This window comes from Eumetopias jubatus, unplaced genomic scaffold, assembly GCF_037043125.1.
Source record: "Eumetopias jubatus isolate StellerSeaLion01/CBP00866 unplaced genomic scaffold, mEumJub1_p1.0 scaffold_6, whole genome shotgun sequence".
Classification (NCBI taxonomy): Eukaryota; Metazoa; Chordata; class Mammalia; order Carnivora; family Otariidae; genus Eumetopias; species Eumetopias jubatus.
The window spans coordinates 36,291,130-36,309,590 of NW_028274812.1; the positions used below are offsets into that span (position 1 = coordinate 36,291,130).

At 38.5% G+C, this 18,461-nt stretch overlaps 1 protein-coding gene across 2 annotated transcripts in view; it reads left to right on the plus strand.

Annotated features, from left to right (window-relative positions):
• THEMIS (thymocyte selection associated) overlaps positions 1 to 18,231 on the plus strand; it is a 191,282-nt gene extending 173,051 nt beyond the window's left edge. The window contains exons 5-6 of one of the 2 annotated variants that reach the window (XM_028117032.2): positions 4,252 to 4,405; positions 16,547 to 18,231. In XM_028117032.2, the coding sequence (XP_027972833.1) occupies positions 4,252 to 4,405; positions 16,547 to 16,578 (186 nt within the window). In that variant the 3' untranslated portion in view covers positions 16,579 to 18,231. The remainder of the gene's footprint in view (positions 1 to 4,251; positions 4,406 to 16,546) is intronic. The other variant, XM_028117033.2, reaches the window with a different exon arrangement.
• The last annotated feature ends 230 nt before the right edge of the window (positions 18,232 to 18,461 follow it).

Here is an 18,461-nt window from a genome sequence, read left to right on the forward strand (position 1 = left end):
ACTTGTGCTCTCTCTCAAATAAATAAGTAAAATCTTTAAAAAATAAAAAAATAAAGACTAAGAACAATGAATAGGACAGGCATAGTCCTTATTCTCAGTGGGTTTATATTTTAACCAGAGAGATAGACGTTAAACACTAAACCAGGTATTATTTAATTATATTGTGAAAACTGCATCACAGTAGAACTACAAGGTACTCAAAGACTAGAGAACAAAGGTGCTGGCTAAACACTACATGGTGAGGGAAAGCCTGCAGGAATTTGAGACTTGTAAAATTAAGGAGGAAGAGTTTGTGAAGAATGTTCTAGGCAAACAGAAGAGCTAAGCCTTAAGATAGGAAGGAAGAATGGTGGAACTGTAGAGTTAAAAGACAATAGAATTGGAATCTAGAGTGCTGATCATGGCACACAAGCCCAGAGTCATCTCATTTAATAAATCTCACCCCTGGAGTCATAAATACATAGGCAGTAAATTAAGCCATGTGATTGTTGGAATTATCCAGGATGGTACAAAGAAAACTGGGTCAATAACAAAACTTTGAGAAAGTCTTAACAGTCAATGTTTAGGTAAAGAAGGTCAAACCAACAAAGGGGACTAAGAATGAGTAGTCAGAGGGGTAGTAGGGACACCAAAGCCAAGGAAAGGGAGTGACTAGACATGTCAAATGAAGGGTAAAGCGGGATAAAGTCTGACACGCTGCTGGCCAGATCAAAGTTTTCAAACTGGGATGGATGCTGTGTAGAGAACAAAGGGAAATGAGCCTAGAAGGCTGGTGGATATAGAGAAAGCAGAGCGGTCAGTGGAGCTCGGATTCTGGTGAGATCCAAGAACCGTCCTGGTGGAAAAAGCAATGTTGGGGATGGGAGCTTGGCTGGACTACAGACAATAAAGGATAGGAGATTAGATGAGAGAGGAACACACTTTCTGATTTTGGAGATGGAAAAGGTTGTTATGACAGGTTTCAGGTGTGACTCTGGGAGTGAAAGTCTAAGGTAGAGAAATGGAAAGTTCATTTTAATAAAGAGATCCAGTCAGGGTGTTGAGTAGAATGTCTGTGTAGATGTGAACATCAACCAGGTTCATGGGGCTGGAAGGGAAAACAATAATCCAGTCTTTTTATGAAGGATGGATTGTGACTAGAGATTAGTAGATGGATGGTTCCAGCAAGAGGGGAGATGGAGCATAGCTATCTGGCAGGAATATCAAAGCAGCAGGGATTTTTAGCGAGGAGGTCAAGGTGCAATGGACAGTACAATGGGCAAGAATATCATCAACCTGAAGGTATCTAGGGTGTGGAGGAATAAGCAGCCACCTTTGTTTGCAGGAGAAGTGCTGTCCTCAGTGGAGAATGGAATTTTAGTCAAGGTAGGGAGGTAGAAGCAATGTTCTGAAACAAAGTTGGATATGTAGTGAAAATTGCAAACTACAGAGCAAAGTTCTGAAGGCTCCGTGGAGGAATCCAAAGGATAAGAAAGAAGAGAGAGAAAGAGGAAGGGATTGATGCTTAATGGAAGGCAATTGGGCAGTGAAAAATGGAGCATTGTGGGGAAAATCAATGCCTATGAATGGTTTGGAGAACCTGGGAACTGGAGGGAGGGGCTGACTATAAGTAAACAAGGTTGAGAGAATATGGGATTGTCGGTAGCTTAAGAGACATCTACCTCCCTTTACATTAGGACTAGGGAACAGGAGCCTGGCTGTACCAAGTAAAGCTAAGGAGAGACTGGAAAACTTGACGTGGCTAGACAGAGGAGACCCCAGTGTGGGGCGTGCCTCTAGAAAAATGGGGTTCTTAATTATTGAAATGCTAATGTGTTCATAAAATGCCCAATCTGCCAGAGGTTTGCACCAAGATGCACCAGGCCTGTGCAGTACTTGACCCATTATGATCAAACAGTCAGCCTTGATCTGCTCAGCCTTTCATTTTATAGATTTCAGGTTTAAGAACTTTATTTAAATTCTGTGTTTCTTCTTTGAAGTCTGGGATATATTATAATACACGTAATTTTCATGACCTTACATTTAGTCATCTAATAATTTGACATAATAATATATTTTCCAAAGGCATCTAACATCAAAATCAGGAAAGTACTTAAGTGCTGGTTGAATCTGCTTCTTTTCAAAGCTATGTGCTAAGACAAACTATGTGTCAGGCCTGACAGTAAATTTAAAAATTCAAACTGCGTGATGGTCTTACATTTTTGTTGGCTGTGGATGAGTCAAATATAAGCAGGTGTAGTGGTTTTGTTTTGGTCAATACCAACATTCAAACTCTGATCTTTTGAGTTGCCCTCTGTAGTATCACCTGGATCCCATCTTTTGTTATTAGAGAAGGAATTTGAGAATTATCAGCAAATGACTTACCACACTCTATTTTTTAAAAGATTTTATTTATTTGAGAGAGAGAGAGAGAGCACAAGCAGGGGGAGTGGCAGGCAGAGGGAAAGGCGGTCTCCCTGCCGAGCAAGGAGCCCGATGCGGGACTCGATCGCAGGACCCCGGGATCATGACCTGAGCCGAAGGCAGACACTTAACTGACTGAGCCACCCAGGCATCCCCCACACTCTAGTTTAATTTTCCACTTAAACAATTTAAGAAATTATGTTTGAACAATTTAAAGTCTGAGACTATGTCATATTTACATTTGTATTCTCATACTGTACCCAGTGTCTGGGATTCTATAGAATTCTAACGGCTCTTGGAGATACCATTTATTTATTGCCACACAATGCTGCATACTTACCAGAAAAACTTAGTGCATATAGCTAAAACCACATTTATTTAGTCCATGCAGCTGTGGACTTCAGCTGACCTGACTTAGTTTCAACTGATCTAGGCTGGGTTCACCCGGATGTCTGGGCTTCTACTGGCTGTTGGTTGTCTCAGCTCTGATGACTAGGGTAACCTGACTTTACTCTCCTGCTCAACCTCCAGCAGGCTAGTCTAGGCATGGCATAGTAAAAGGACAAGAATGACCGAGGTTAATTGTGCAAATATCTTTCAATTCTCTGTTTCACATGTGCCAATAATCTATTAATCCAGAAGAAGTCACATCATGACTCAAAAGTCAGAGTAGGAGGGCATGGCAAAATTACATGGAAAGGATATGATACAGAGAGAGGTGAAGAATCGGGGCCATTAGTGCAACCAGTCCACCACATTGAATGGATAAATGAACAAATGGACTGTACAGTGGCATGAAGAGCACTGGACTAAGGGTTGGGAGACATATCCCTGAGGCTCAGCACCATTCATTCTGTTTATTTGGGTCAATTATTTAGTTATGATGGGTAATTTCCTTATTGGCCCTTTACAAGCTTTAAAAGCCTTTGATTCAAGCTTTTAATGAATCTTTTAATAAATTTAATGCTGTACACAGTCTGTAGGAGGAACTTAAGGAAAATGATTCATCATCCTATCCTTTAGTGAACTAAAATGGTTAATGTGGATGGCCAAAGTTGAGTGGCTAACTTTGACTGTATGAATCTTTGAATATTATGTAACCATATTTAAACTGAAAATTTTCTAGTCTGAATTTGGATATGAAGCAAAGCGCTGAAAGCTCAATTTCCTACTTAGGTCTTTAGTTTTTGCTCCTCTCTGATGATTCTTTTGAAGTGTACAATATGACAGTATAACATCAAACACTATGACATCTCTTATATGGGAGATATGTTTTAAGGTCCATTGATGTTGTGCCTTAATAATTCATTGTTAGGATGAATTATTATTCTTAAATTGACTGGAGGAGCTTTGTTAAGTTTGCATAATGCTAATAAAAATATGGGTTAAAGTAGATGTTATGATTTGTTTTATAAAAAGCCTACAGATAATGCAGAAGTGAAACCTCTTCATTATACAATGTGTAATTATGTGATATATAATGAAATGCTGGATAATTTAACTAAAAGAATAAAAACTGAGTGAAAATGTTTTAAATGAAAAATATCTTATAAGTTTCACAAGAAGAAAATGATATACTCAAATGGGATTCGAAGATGATTTTCTGAGTCTGAGAGGACTTACTCTGGTCACTTAGATCATTTCAAAAATTCCATGCCTAGATTACCAAAATATATTGATGAAAGTGTAATTTGTAAGTCACTTTGACATATAGAATGTTCTGATTCAGATATGCAAACATAACTTGCCATATGATGAATGTTTATCCTTGTTATATCTCTGGGAATCATTTATTTTGGACTGATAATTTACTTGTGAAATCAATCACTCTGGCCTGTGTCATTTCAGAGTCTCCATGTAGACATATCCAAGAAACTGCACTCAAATCAAGCTGGTCTGGATTCAAAAGCACCAGTTGGTTGTCAGAGTGATTTGGCCGAATTGGAGAAAGAGAGAAGCAAGAGTGGGGCAACTCAGCTAGTAGCCACCAGTGTAACCACAGGTCGGTGGAGCCGCACAATACTGGTTTTAACTGTCTACGTGCCATATGCCTAATTTACAGATTCTAACTTCCACTTTGCTTGGAATATAAGGCTCTATCAATGTGACTGCCTCAACTGCAAATCTCATGGAAATGTTTTAGGGGCGCCTGGGTGGCTCAGTTGGTTAAGTGGCCAACTCTTGATTTCGGCTCAGGTCATGATCTTGGGGTGCTGGAATTGAGCCCAGCGGCAGACTCCACGCTCAGTGGGGAATCTGCTTCAAGATTCTTTCTCCCTCTGCCCCCCACCCTGCTGTGCATCCTCTCTCCGTCTCTCTCAAAGAAATAAATAAATCTTAAAAAAAAAGAAACATAGTTTTAAGTGCAGTATAATATTAAACACAATAATGATAGGTCTGTTCATTTTTCCTTTTTATTAGGGTTTTCATTTATGGTTTTTATGGCCAAGAAGTGTTTAATATTGCTTGTATTATCATGACAATAATGTTTTTAAATTTTTGCTAGCATTAACAAAAGGATTAATGGCTTGAGAAGAGGTTATAGTAATTGAGATGCCTTAAAGATGTGTCAGATATATATACAATGGAATATTATGCAGCCATCAAAAGGAATGAAATCTTGCCATTTGCAACGACATGGATGGAACTGGAGAGTGTTATGCTGAGCGAAATAAGTCAATCAGAGAAAGACATGTATCATATGATCTCACTGATATGAGGAATTCTTAATCTCAGGAAACAAACTGAGGGTTGCTGGAGTGGTGGGTGGTGGGAGGGATGGGGCGGCTGGGTGATAGACATTGGGGAGGGTATGTGCTATGGTGAGTGCTGTGAATTGTGCAAGACTGTTGAATCACAGACCTGTACCTCTGAAACAAATAATACATTACATGTTAAAAAAAAAAAAAAAGAAGAAGAAGATAGCAGGAGGGGAAGAATGAAGGGGGGGAATCGGAGGGGGAGACGTACCCTGAGAGACTATGGACTCTGAAAAACAAACTGAGGGTTCTAGAGGGGAGGGGGTGGGGGGATGGGTTAGCCTGGTGATGGGTATTAAAGAGGGCACGTACTGAATGGAGCACTGGGTGTTATACACAAACAATGAATCATGGAACACTACATCAAAAACTAATGATGTAATGTATGGTGATTAACATAATATAACAAAAAAAAGATGTGTCAGATAAATAACCTAATGTAGATTTGAATTACGATAGTTTTGTTTCAAGAGATGATGATCTGATATTTTTCATCTCTACTATAAGCAAAACAAGAGCAAATGGACTTGTGGAGAAGTTGATAGCGTTCAGACTAACTTCCATAATGTAGAAAGCTGGGATGAGTTAACAAGGGAAATGAGAATTTTCTTTCTTGACAATATTTTAGGCACACCAAAGCAGCTCAATTTCTGTTACACTTTATCTTTGAAACTTCACATTTCATTTGTAGGAAAGTGGAAAATGTAATTATTCTTAAGCATATGGTTTGTTCCTTTCCCCTCCTTATTTGGTTCTGTAGCTAGCACTCTTTTTTTCCTCCAAGGGCATGTAAAAGTCAAAATACTAGATATAAAGTCTCTGAAGTGTTTCTGCTCAAACTCTGTCTGTACAATCTGGGTTCTTTCATGTAGTTAGCTTACTGGCTTTTGACACGTCTATAAAAACATCCCATAGAGCTTTTCTTACTGCCTTTTCATTGACTCTTGCTGAGTGATAAAAATGAAATTCTGTAAAGGGCTTTGAAAACCATGCATATTGCAATTCCTGCAAATTTCAAATACTAATCAAGCATGACCATAAAGAAAGAATTACTGCAATGAATATTGCTATAGCATGTTGAGTCTCGAGCCATTATTAATTCATTGAAAACTTTTTTTTTCCCCTTAAGATTATGGATCCTAAAAAGTACCAGATAACGAAATTCCTGAGATCAGTTTTTGTTTCAATCGTGGGAAGACTTATCTGATCTACCCCTGTGTGTGCATCTTCCTGGGATGGTACGGGACAGACCCCACTTTGCTCCCTGAATGAAGAGTGCAGAGGATGTTACAGATCAGGGTAGCACGTGCTTGAACATGTTGCCTGTACATGGTGGCTTAAGAAAAAAGAAGACCTGGGATTACAGTAGTGTTTTCTTTTTTTTAAAGGTTTTTATTTATTTATTTATTTAGAGAGCACAAGCAGGGGGGTGGGAGAAGGAGAAGCAGGCTTCCCGTGGAGCAGGGAGCCCGATGCGGGGCTCAATCCCAGGATCCTGGGATCATGACCTGAGCCGAAGGCAGACGCTTAACCGACTGAGCCACCCAGGTGCCCCTTACCACAATGGTTTTAAGCAAGTGAGACTCCTAACATTTTTAAGAAGAGTAAAATGACATCTTATTTAGGTTATTTAGAAATTATTTAGCATGCTCATCTAGAAAATGTCTTCATTTGCTTTCCCATTTGTAATTACATCTCGGAATATCCAGTAGCCACCGTGGTCAGGAAGGGCGAATGATATCCTTTCTGAATTTTCACCTCTTTTTAGTCCTAGACATGTCAGTCATTTCCTAAATTCTCTTTGGGCAAGAATGGCAAGTCTTTGTAGGACATCACAGACAAAAAACAAAAACAAAAATCTTATTAAGACAGGGGTGCTGCTTCTCCAGGTTTGCTCCTTCTAGACACCCAGATCTTATTCTTCCAGTTAGATGACATAGAACCAATTCAAAAATGTATCTAATAATTATACCAAAGGGAATTCTTTATTTTGGAATGGAGCGTAAATACCTAGAAGATTCACTGTGAATGGCTGCATGCACATTGTGTGAAGGGAGTTTGCTGTACTGCAGCGAGGAGTTGGCAATAAATTGCACCTCAGGATCCATGCTGTCAGGCCTGGTTCCTCTTCCCTAAGCAACTGATGAAAATGCTTCACCCGATCTCCTGCATGACCTTCGTCTGTGGGTCCTTGATTCACTCTGGTTGCTTGGCAGCCTGGCAATGCCCCTGTCTTATTTTAGGAACTTTGCTCTTAAGTCTGTACATTGTTTTGTCCATAAATTACTAAAAGAACAGTCCTCTGAAAGTAGGATGATTAAGTGGTTAACCTTTGGAGTCTGAACTCAGACTGCTGGGTTTAAATCTTGGCTCCCGCTTGCTAGCTGTGTACCATGAGCAATTTGTTAATGTCTCTGTCTCTTTATTTCTAAAATTGGGTTAATAACAGTGCTCCACCATAGGCTATTTCAAAGACTACATTAGATGAAGTAGGTTAAAGTTGGTACAGGACATCACAAACTCCAGTTGAATAGTAGCTATTATAACTAACTTCTGCATCTTTATGAGCTGATGGCTAAGAAAAACTTTGCTTCTGGACAGTATCTTCTGCAAAGTGCTGGCCATGCCCACCTGCTGCGGCTCCTGCGGTCTCCGAGTTTCTGCTTACACTCTTTCCCTTTGGAAACTGTATCCTCCTGGGAACTTCATGGCCCCTCTGAATCCTGTGGTCATGGAAGTTGGGTGGAAACCTTCTTTCAAGATGAGTCACTGATTCCTCTGAGTCCAAGAAATAGTGCAATTTTGCAGAGGCCTGGAAGCCCTAATGGACATCTTGCCCATCTTCCCTTAGCCATAATAGCTCAGGAAGAGCACAGGACTCCCCTGGTTATTTGGTTTAAGCTCTCTTTTTGGTAGGCAACATGTGTGAAGTCCAAATGTTTGTTTTAAGTGATTTGTTTCATGTCTAGTTCCGTGGGTGGAACATTCACTGGGAAGTGATCTCAGAAACAACACATAAAGCAGAGGGACAAAAGCAGGTCTGGGCAGAGGGGGAAGGTGAGTCATGATACAGTCACAACAAAGACCTTTGCTGATCCCACCGGAAGCCCTGGAGCTGCTGTGGCTCTTCGGAGTTGTCCTGTGTTGGGGTAAGGAGGCCAGGTCTTTATAGCCCCCGCATCACTCAGTCACTGGATACTGCGGCTCCTGAGAGGGGGGCAGGACTGTGGGTGAGGTGGCTTCCTTCAGCTGAGGGCAAAGTCACTTGGTATCAGAATATGATCAGAGAGTTGTAAAGAGGATCTGGTTATTACGTAGGTCACTCGTGAATTGCAGAGATTGCTTCTGGTGGTCTGACTGGCTGAACAGGGGTTTCCTCCTTATGTGTCTCTTAGAAACTGCACTCTTTGCCAGAAGGGATGGTCTTCTAAATATGCGTATTTGTTTTTGCCCTACATAAATGTTCTCCACTGAGCAAATTTTACACTCTCCTGAACAAAGTTATCTAACGGAATTTCTTTTCTCTCGAAACTTCAGGTACACACCTTCTAATTATTCCTCCATTTTTAGATTAAATTCATGCCATGACTTGTCCTCCATAAATTCAACTTGTCAAGTAGTGAGAAAAGCCTCAGGCCAGGAAACAAAAAGCAGGTACCCTAAGGTCTAGTCCCCACTCTGCCACTGCTAGATGTTTTGCCCTTCACAGGCCATTTCATTTTCCTGAGTTATACTTTCCTCACCCAAATAGGAAGTATACCAAGTAATATTTGTGCCCTATCAATTCTGAATGCATGAGATTCTGTGGCCTAATCTGATACCATCGAGCAATGCAACTGTTGGTCATCTTTAAGCAAGATTCACATAGAAGTGATTCACCACATGTAAGAAACTACATATTGTGGTAAATTAAACAGGGGAGAGAAAACACTCTCCATGGAAAAACTCATCACTGAGGTCACAGTAGAAGCTACAAATGAAGAATGGATCTATAGGAAAATAAATTTTTCAGATTTTATTTATTTGAGAAAGAGAGAGAGAGAGAGCAGCGAGAGGGAGAGAGAGAGAATCTTAGGTAGAATCCTTGCTGAGCACAGAGCCTGGCTCGGGGCTCCATCCCACGACCCTGAGATCATGACCTGAGCTGAAATCATGAGTCGGATGCTTCACTGACTGAGCCACCCAGGTACCCCAAGAAATGTTTATATTAGATTTTGATTTAGCCTTAATATTTAATCTAAACTTCAGATTTTACTTATGAGAAATAAAACATGAGGTGGTTCTCTACCAGAACTACTTTGAGAATTAGACAAGATTGGTGTTCTGTATTAAAGACCTTGACTGATGAATGACAGAATGCATGCCATCAAGAGACGGGTACTTTAGATACCATAAAACATATTCCTGTTTCACAATTGTAATAAAGGAACACTTCAATAATTCAGCCTTATTGTAAGTAGTGTGTAATTCTAAGCACAATAATTACTTTTACTCCAAAGACTGAAAAACCTGTTATATAAAATATTGGATAATTTCAAACCAGTAATCAAAAAATCTGGTATATTATTCATCCTTCTATTTAACATCAGTGCAGATTTTTCATAATACAAACAAAACAATGACACTGGTAGAATTTCTTTCCCATTTCCAGGGAATACTATCTTAGTTTGGAAGTACTGACAGCCTAAAGTAAAATATTATAAGATGGCTCTTCATTTTATAGCAACTTACTTCCGTCTTCTTGGAAGGTTTAAATGTTAAAGAATTTGCTGAAAGGAGAACCCATAGTCATTTCATTCTTTCAACAATCTTGAAATATCATTTCCTATTAGGCAGTTGTGTGAGTACTGACAGCCTTGCCCCTCTTCTTCCCTAGAGATTAATTTATTTCCTGCAGTGCTTGCTCTTCATGGAAAATCTGACTCGTCAGCCTTCACCAGTGGGAGATCTCATCAGCAGAATGTTAATTATAAAAGTACAATCATATAACCATATTGAAAGGGAAAAAACAGTTCTCTAGGCAAAGCAACTTTTTTCTTTTCTTCTCTCTCCATTCTCAATCTGTGGCTTGTCAGGAACATCAACCACTGGGGAAACATTCTGCAGGATAGTGAGGGATAGAGGGAAATACGCAGGCTTTGCAACCAGACAGACCCAAGACTGAGCTCTTATTTCAAAGAGTGTCACATTTTCTTGTGATTTTGTTTCTTTATCTGTAAAATGAGAATTGAAATACCTGCCTCACATGAAATTATGAATGAGACTGGAACAGAGTAGACACTCAAATTATTATTATTATTATAGAGCCAATCAACAGCTTTTGGTTAACACTATATTGATTGCTGTGGCATCATATTAACCACGTCTCATGTGGGTTTACCAAGGAATCTATTAGAGATTTGAAGAAATATAGCTTTCAGCTCTTAGGAGTCAGGAGTGTTAGACCAAGACAGACTATTGAGTAGCCTATTTGAAGTCCTGTCTTCCTCTCCATTTCCTTTTTCTGCTCACTCCACTCACATAGTTTTCATAATGCTCACTAAATGCTTAGAAACCTATTACTTTTTTCACCAATAAATTCTTTAGATAACCCAAAGGCTGTTTGCTAGTAGTTTTAGATCTATTAGGACTTGACACTGCGTTTGAGTTATATTTTCAAAAATATCATTTTCTCTGAAATAAAAATTGTCAATTTCTATTTGATTCAGTTTCAGAAATGAAACGTTGGTGAATTAAATCTTGAGACAAAGAAGAGAATAGAGTGATAGCAAAGTAGGGATGAAGTTGAGAAATACTAAATGAAAAATCAAAGTCGATTTTTTAAGCCCAGAATGATCATTATTTTTGTACTATGATTATGACTAAGAAATCCGTTTAAGTAAATTAATTTTTTTCTTGTTTCCCCCATATTTTTTATGATTTGAGTGTGACACATGAGAGAAAGAGCAATCAAAGGATTAGATGATCAAGTAAAAAAAAAAAAAAGAGAGATTGTGGTACAAACTCGTATAATAACTGAGACCTAAACCACAGGGTCGCTTACAAGTAGAGATGAGCTGCGTGCATGGTGTGCAAATTACAATAGGTGGTATTCTTTCACAGGGCAAAATAATAACTGTTCTACCCAGACCGAACACAGTATCTTAACCTGTGTAGAACAGGGAACTGGATACATATGAGTTTTATGGAATCAGGCAGAAATTACTGATTGATCCTTTTTAATGGTAAATGCATTTTTAAACTATAGTTTACTTCTAAAAAGTAAGCTTTTGAGTGTCCCCCCCAATTCCTTAATTATCCTCATAAATAACTTTCAGTTCCTTCCTCCTTTCTTCTAACCTTTTTTCTTGTTGGCAGAGGAGAATCTTGCTTTTATCCATTATTCCAAACCAATTCTGGTTCTCATTAGAGAAATCTGTCTTTATTCTGACCAATGAACAAAGCAAAGGAAAAAGGAACAGATGACAATAACTTTCAAAACTTATTCCAGTGATTCTCTAAGTTCTTATATATAAAAAAAAGTCACTTAATGAGCATGTTAAGAACACATATTCTTAGAATCTGTTCTCTGGAGAAAAATGGGCAAACTGGCAGTGGGAGAGTCTGTCCCATTGCCTGTTTTTGTATGTCCACGAGCTAAGAATTTTTTTTTCATTTTTAAATGCTTGAAAAAGATTAAAAAAAATTTTCTGACACATGAAAATTACATGAAATTCAAATTTCAGTATCTATATAAAGTTGACTTGCAACAGAAGCCACACTCATTCATTTAATGTTCCCATTGCTGCTTTCATACTGTATCAGCAGAGTTGAGTGATTTTGACAGAAACCATATGCAAAGCCTAAAATATTTACTGTTGGTCCCTTTAGAATAAAAGTTTTCTAACCTCTGCTCTTAACACTCTGATTTGGTGGTTGTCAGGTAGAAACTAGGAATCCATTTTGACATTGTTTTTTACAAGACTGTGAGGCAGGGGGTCTTTGTACCACACTTAGAAAAACAAAGAGTAGAAGAATTATGAACAGCTTTCTCTTCCCACTCATCACACACTCTCTCAGCAAATCCTATTGGTTCTTTCCTCAAGCATTATCTAGAATATGACTCCCTTTTTTTCTTCTTTTACCATGTTTACTGTTGTCGACCTAATCCAAGTCATCATCATTTCTTGTATTACAAGGCTTCCTACCTAGTCAGCCTGCTTCTGCCCTTGCCTCATACCATCCATTCTCAACACAACAGCCAAAGGGAATGTGTGAAAACCTTAGATCATAGAACTCCTTTCTTCCAAACCCTCCAGTGGTCTCTCTACTTCTCCCCCTTCCTCATTATCTAGCTCCATCAGCCTCCCAGCTGTTTCTCCGAAACTCTAGGTGTGTGTGCTCCATGCTCAGCACCTACACAGACTGTTTTCTCCAAGTGGCCCAGTCTTACCCCAGAGAGTGACCTGACTTCTGGCTTTGTCTTCTAGTAGGTCTTTCCTTAGCTGCTGCCGTCTTAGTGATCCCTTCTGTAGAGACTTTACTTAAAATTGTAACCTTCCTTCTGGGCTGCCTGTCTCCCATATGCCATCCAACATACTGTACATTTTACTTCTTTACTTTGATTAGGGGTCACCTTTTGCACATGAGGGCACCGTGGAGGCAGGGATTTGTGTCAGTGTGCTCTATCCTCAGATTCTAAAAGAGTGCCTGGATCGTTGTAGGTTCTTGATAAGTATTTCTTGACCAGAGAAATGAGGCCCAGACTCCCATTTTATACTTAACAGATACTATGTGACAACTATCAAACATTTCCTGTGTGCAGAAACAGTTGCCAGGAGTATCAATATAAGACTCGCCTCTGGAAAATGGTGCAATGTGATGAGAGGAAGAATAAAGCAGCTATTTCAATCTCAACCAAGGACTTAATTACAAAAGGTCCTCAAGAAAGGAAAGGAGAAGATGGTACAGATGTGAGAGTGGGTACATAGGTGAAAATCCAGTTGAAAATGTTCAGAAGAGATTCCAGGAAACCTCATTTCACAATCAAGCTGCGCCCTACGAGAAGTAGATATGCTTACTTCAGGTTCTACTGTTTATCATCAGCTTGAGCAATTTGAGGGGACTGGATCCCAAAGTTCCTGAAAAGGAAAGTGAGCAGGGTGTGACTAGCGGTGGTTCAAATTCACTTTTTAGGAAGCATCGGCTCTAGAAGAGAATGTAAAGCAATATTAGATATACTTGAACTTGATTCCTATAAAGAGGAAATGGAGGTTTTTCTTTCACCTTAATCTTCTCATTCAAAAAACTCATCTGATTTTACACATATAAACCTTTATTTTGTGGATTAAACAGTAGGCTATTCTTACAAAGATGTTGATTTTAACTACTAAAAGATACTTTTTAGAGAGACAAAACCAAATTGCATTGTTTATCTGTCCTTCTGTGGATGATGTGTTTGGCTTGATCTTCAAAGCGTGCACACGATTCCACACCCCATAGTTAATTTGATCATTTAAGTAAATGTGAATTCAAAAGCAATCAGTGAATATTCAGTTCAGTGTAAGAAATATCACCTCCATGTTAAGTTTGTGACATTTCCAAAAGGAATAGTTTATAAATGCCAAAAGAGTTCAGATTTAAAATCAATTTGAATTTTAAAATCTAAATTATTGTCAGAAAAATCAGTTCCTGCACACTTTGAGATTCTTAAAAGTTAACCCAATAAAGAACTCAGTTTCTATTCAACATGAAATCCACTCTGTCAACCTGAATCGGCCACAAGAACACAAGTGTTAGTTGGGGACTTCTTACACTGGATGGAAGATTGGGCTAGATCAGGCAGGGAAAGGCAACTTATAAGGGCCCTTCCAGAACAAAGACTATTTAAATCCTATTATTTTATATTGAGGTAATCTGATTATTCTGATTCCCTCACCACCCATTTTTCTGCTTAACTATGTCCTATCTTAAATCAGTTTATTGACAAGGGAGAATGAGACTAATAACTGTCAAGATGACAGATTGAACTTTCAGACTACAGGCTTATAATAGTTTTATGTGAATATGAGATGATAATAACAGGTAATATTTCTGTAGCACTTTACATTGTACAAAGCACTTGCAGGACCATTATTTCGCTTCATATTTCCTCAACTCTGTGATTCACTTATTACTACCACAACTCATTCCCTGATAGAGAAATGGAATTCAGACATTCCTGCAGACATACAGCCTGTAAGTCTTAGAATCAGGAATCAGACCTAATTCTTCAGATTCCCTTTCTCTGTCCTACAATATCCCCATTTCATTTGCCTTCATCCCCTTCCCCCCCTCCCCAAGGAAAGCAATACTGTGGGAGAAATAATGTTGTTATCCCTTTTTATGGATAAAGTCACAAAGATAGTAGGTGATAGAAGTGGGAATTAAATCTGGGCATACTGCCTAAAAAGCCTGTGTTCTTTCATCTATAATGTATATTCGATGGTGGGTAGTTTTATTGCTGTTTGTGATGTGAGGAAGACCTAAAAAATCTAAAGGCAGCAGTTGGAGCTAGCAGATAATGAGAGAGAATGAAATCAAGAAGAGCATGAGTGGGGGGGAGGCGCGTGGGTCGCTCAGTCGTTAAGCCTCTGCCTTCAGCTCAGGTCATGGTCCCAGAGTCCTGGGATTGAGCCCTGCATCGGGCTCCCTGCTCCACGGGAAGCCTGCTTCTCCTTCTCCCACTCCCCCTGCCTGTGTTCCCTCTCTCGCTGTGTCTCTGTCAAATAAATAAAAATAAAAATAGAAGAAGAGCATGAAATCCAGGCTTTCTCACATTAGGCCACTGACTACCCCCACCCCACACCCCCAACCCCCAGCCCCAGTTAGCACTTAGAGATGGTGACACAGGAACATAAATTGAGATTTCCAGGGAAATTAACATGATATGTGGAGAAATTCCACTTCTTTCTGCTTTGACATCTCTTTTCTACTTTCCCAGTTAGTCTGTGAGCTCCTTAGAGGTCACAAAGCTATATTTTGTCTTTGTATTTCACACCTATAATAAAAATAGCTAACAGCTGGGGAGACAGTAAATCTCTTAGTGTTAAATGTAAAACTCTTTACAGCTATTGGCTCATTTAATCTGTGTCATAACCCTATAAAACAGGAATTATTATCCCTTCCCCCTTCTTTTTAAAGATGAGGAAATGAGGCACATAAAGACTAGGTAACTTCCTTAAGGTTATAGAGCTAGTATGTAGCAGAAAAGGAAGGAAGGAAGGAAGGAAGGAAGGAAGGAAGGAAGGAAGGAAGGAAGGAAGGAAGGAAGGAAGGAAGGAAGGAAGGAAATGGGTGGTAGGGCAGAAGGAGGGGAAAGGAGGGGAGGGAGAAAGGGAGAGGGAGAAATGGAAAGAAGGAAAAAACAAAAGGAAGAAGACAGAGGGGGGAGGAAAAAAGGAAGGAAGAAATGGAGAGGAAAAGAGGAAGAAAGGGAAGGAAGGGAGGAAGTCATAGGCTAATGAGAGCTCAGAGTCAAGAGCCTCAGAGTGTTCGTCTTCAGGGCCACGTGGCTAGCACTTAACAGATCACTAGTACAGTGGAAGTATGGGAGAGCAAGAGATGACTGGTTTTCTGTACCTCTTGACCATTATAGTGCATGCTGTTAGAATTTTTTTAAACCACCCATTCCCATGTTCCACAAAGCCATAATGGAAGGGAATGCAGTGTCTTGCTTGAACACACAGAATTCCTATCTGCAGTGTAGCTTGCTTTACTTGAGGGTTTGATATGATTTTTTTTATGTTAATGTCAAGTCCATATATGCTCATTAGAAACTGTAGGTCACTCTGCTTATGCTTGAGCCCTGTTACTTTTTCTTCAGTTTAACATTTATAGGTACTCTTTTCCTCCTCTGCAGTATTTAGAACTCCACTAGGTTTGGGCTCCATTCTGAAGGCCTTGTGTCACAGCCAAGGTGATGGGCCTGCAATCAGACCCTTGTAGGGCACAATCAAGCTTCAGTCTCTTATTCACTGTATGATTCCTGCGCAAGTCTCTTCGTTGTGGATTCAGTTTTTTTTTTTTTACCTTACGCTACCTGTATACTAGAGTTTTTATTAAGATAAACTAAAATGCAAAGAAAAGTACTTTGTAACCTGAGGAACACTTTACAAATTTCAGGTATTATCTCCTACCTCATAGAAATATCTGCCTTGTTCCTAAAGAGTTTACATTTCTCCTTTGTTTTGTTTTGTTTTTTGTTTTTTGTGTTTGCCTCCTCTTAATGTGCTCCCAATTATTTTACAAAGAACATATACACATGTGAGTGTACTATAAACAGTATTTGAAAGCACATAGTTTCTTTCCTGGCTATTTCTAATACATAGTTCTGATGAACCCCTTTTATTTTTCTTTACTTATAGAAATCGTCAAAAGTAAAAAACATCAAAAATAATGAGATGTGACTGAAACCAGCTGGGCAGTGAACATAAATGTTGTGATGGAAAAGTGAGCTTAGTCTTCAAGCTGAAAACAACCATTCCCCAACAGACCTCAGAAGAAACTGGCCACTGCAAAGGAAAACAAAACAACCTCAAAAGTTTGAACAGATAATACTTAAAGAGAAACCTATGATATGGAATTCACATAGTCTGTTCTCTTGTGCCCAAATCTGTATATATTGTTGTATTGTTACTTAGGACATATTTATTTAATATGCATACTTTTTTATGGGTCTTATTTCCCCTCCCAACCAGGAAGCAATTGAAAATTCACTTTATATTTCAGTTTCTGAGTAAAAACCAGTTGGAAATAGGAGGAAAACTCACCAAATATTCTCAGGTTTTCAGAATTTGTTTTGCCATTTTTCTAGAATTATCATCATTCCTGCTAAAAATAACTTAAAAAAATAATTATATCTGAGAGTGATTTTAAAATTCCGAAGTTTCTTATCTGATCTCCTTGGAGCTGTGAAAATGAGTTTGACTTCACATTTTCAGTTTGTTTGTAAATAAGTGTTTGAGGCTTAACAGCCAAAGCTATCATGAGTCACAGGAATTTTCTATAACTTTTTCCCCTGCCTTTAACAATCAGAGTTCATGACTGCAATATCACCAAAAATCTGATAATATGCTGTATTATTTTAGGTACTTTATACTAGATAACCCTTTAGATGAATGCTTGTTAGGATTATAAGAAAACCATCTTGTTTATGTATCATTATGTATTAAGAGTACAGGGACCATATTATTTTGCCTCTAGCAAAATGAAGAGACAGAGAAGTTTTCTTGTTAGTTACACAGGAATTTAATGGCAAGCTTTGGACTTTGTTCATAGGTCATACTCTATACAAAAACTGTTGGCTAATCTATCTCATAATTATTTTATATTAGATATAATAATTATTCATTGGTTTAGTACCAAAGATTTTGGGAAGACAACAAATCATGAAACAGCTTTTCAACAGAAAAAAAACCTACAGTAAGAGATCTTTCACATGATATTTATATTCTGATACAGGTTACTTCCCCTTACCTTTTTTTCTTTTTAAGTGGAAATCCTGATTTCCAATACCGTCAAGATTGTTTAGTGACTTTATGTGATGCTAGTTTTTTATTTACAACTTCTGAAATTTTCTGAGATGGTTTCACCTTTACTTATTTTGCTGGTTTGTGTCCATAAGAACAAGAACTTTCCAAAGCTTATATCCCCACATTTGATTTTTTATCAAATTTTTGATTATTGAATTCCACAGGGAATCCTTTCTCAATTCAGCAATGTTGGCAAACTCCTAGAACTCACAGGCCAATTTTCTATTTTTCAAATAGCAGTGAATAATTAGTGGTTTTTATTTGGTACATGAGAACAATTAAATTAGTACTTTTAGTAAGTACAGTTCTTTGATTGGAAAATTAAGAGAATGCATGTCTTAGGTTTGGTGGTAAACATCAGGGTCTTTCTAGTGGACATCAGATATAAACATCTCTAACTTAATACAAATCCTTTTAGGTACGTTGATTCCATCTCGCTATTGAAGGGAGTTAATCAATATCATGTTCATCTGTGGAGGATTTTGGAAGGTTGAAAATAAATTTTCTAATTTTCATCATGTTTGTGTGTGTGTGTGTGTGTGTGTGTCCTTTATCATGTTTAACTATGGAATAATTCTCTTCATAACAACTAAGTTAAAATTCTTTAACTGGAATCAAAATCAGTTCTTCATTAAGAAGAAGGCCTCCTGTGTTAAAGAAGCCAAGAGAAGAGAGATACCATCCTCCTGCCCCCCTTACACAAGCAGGGACCCAGAATGCTGGACACAATGACCAAATTTCAGAGTAT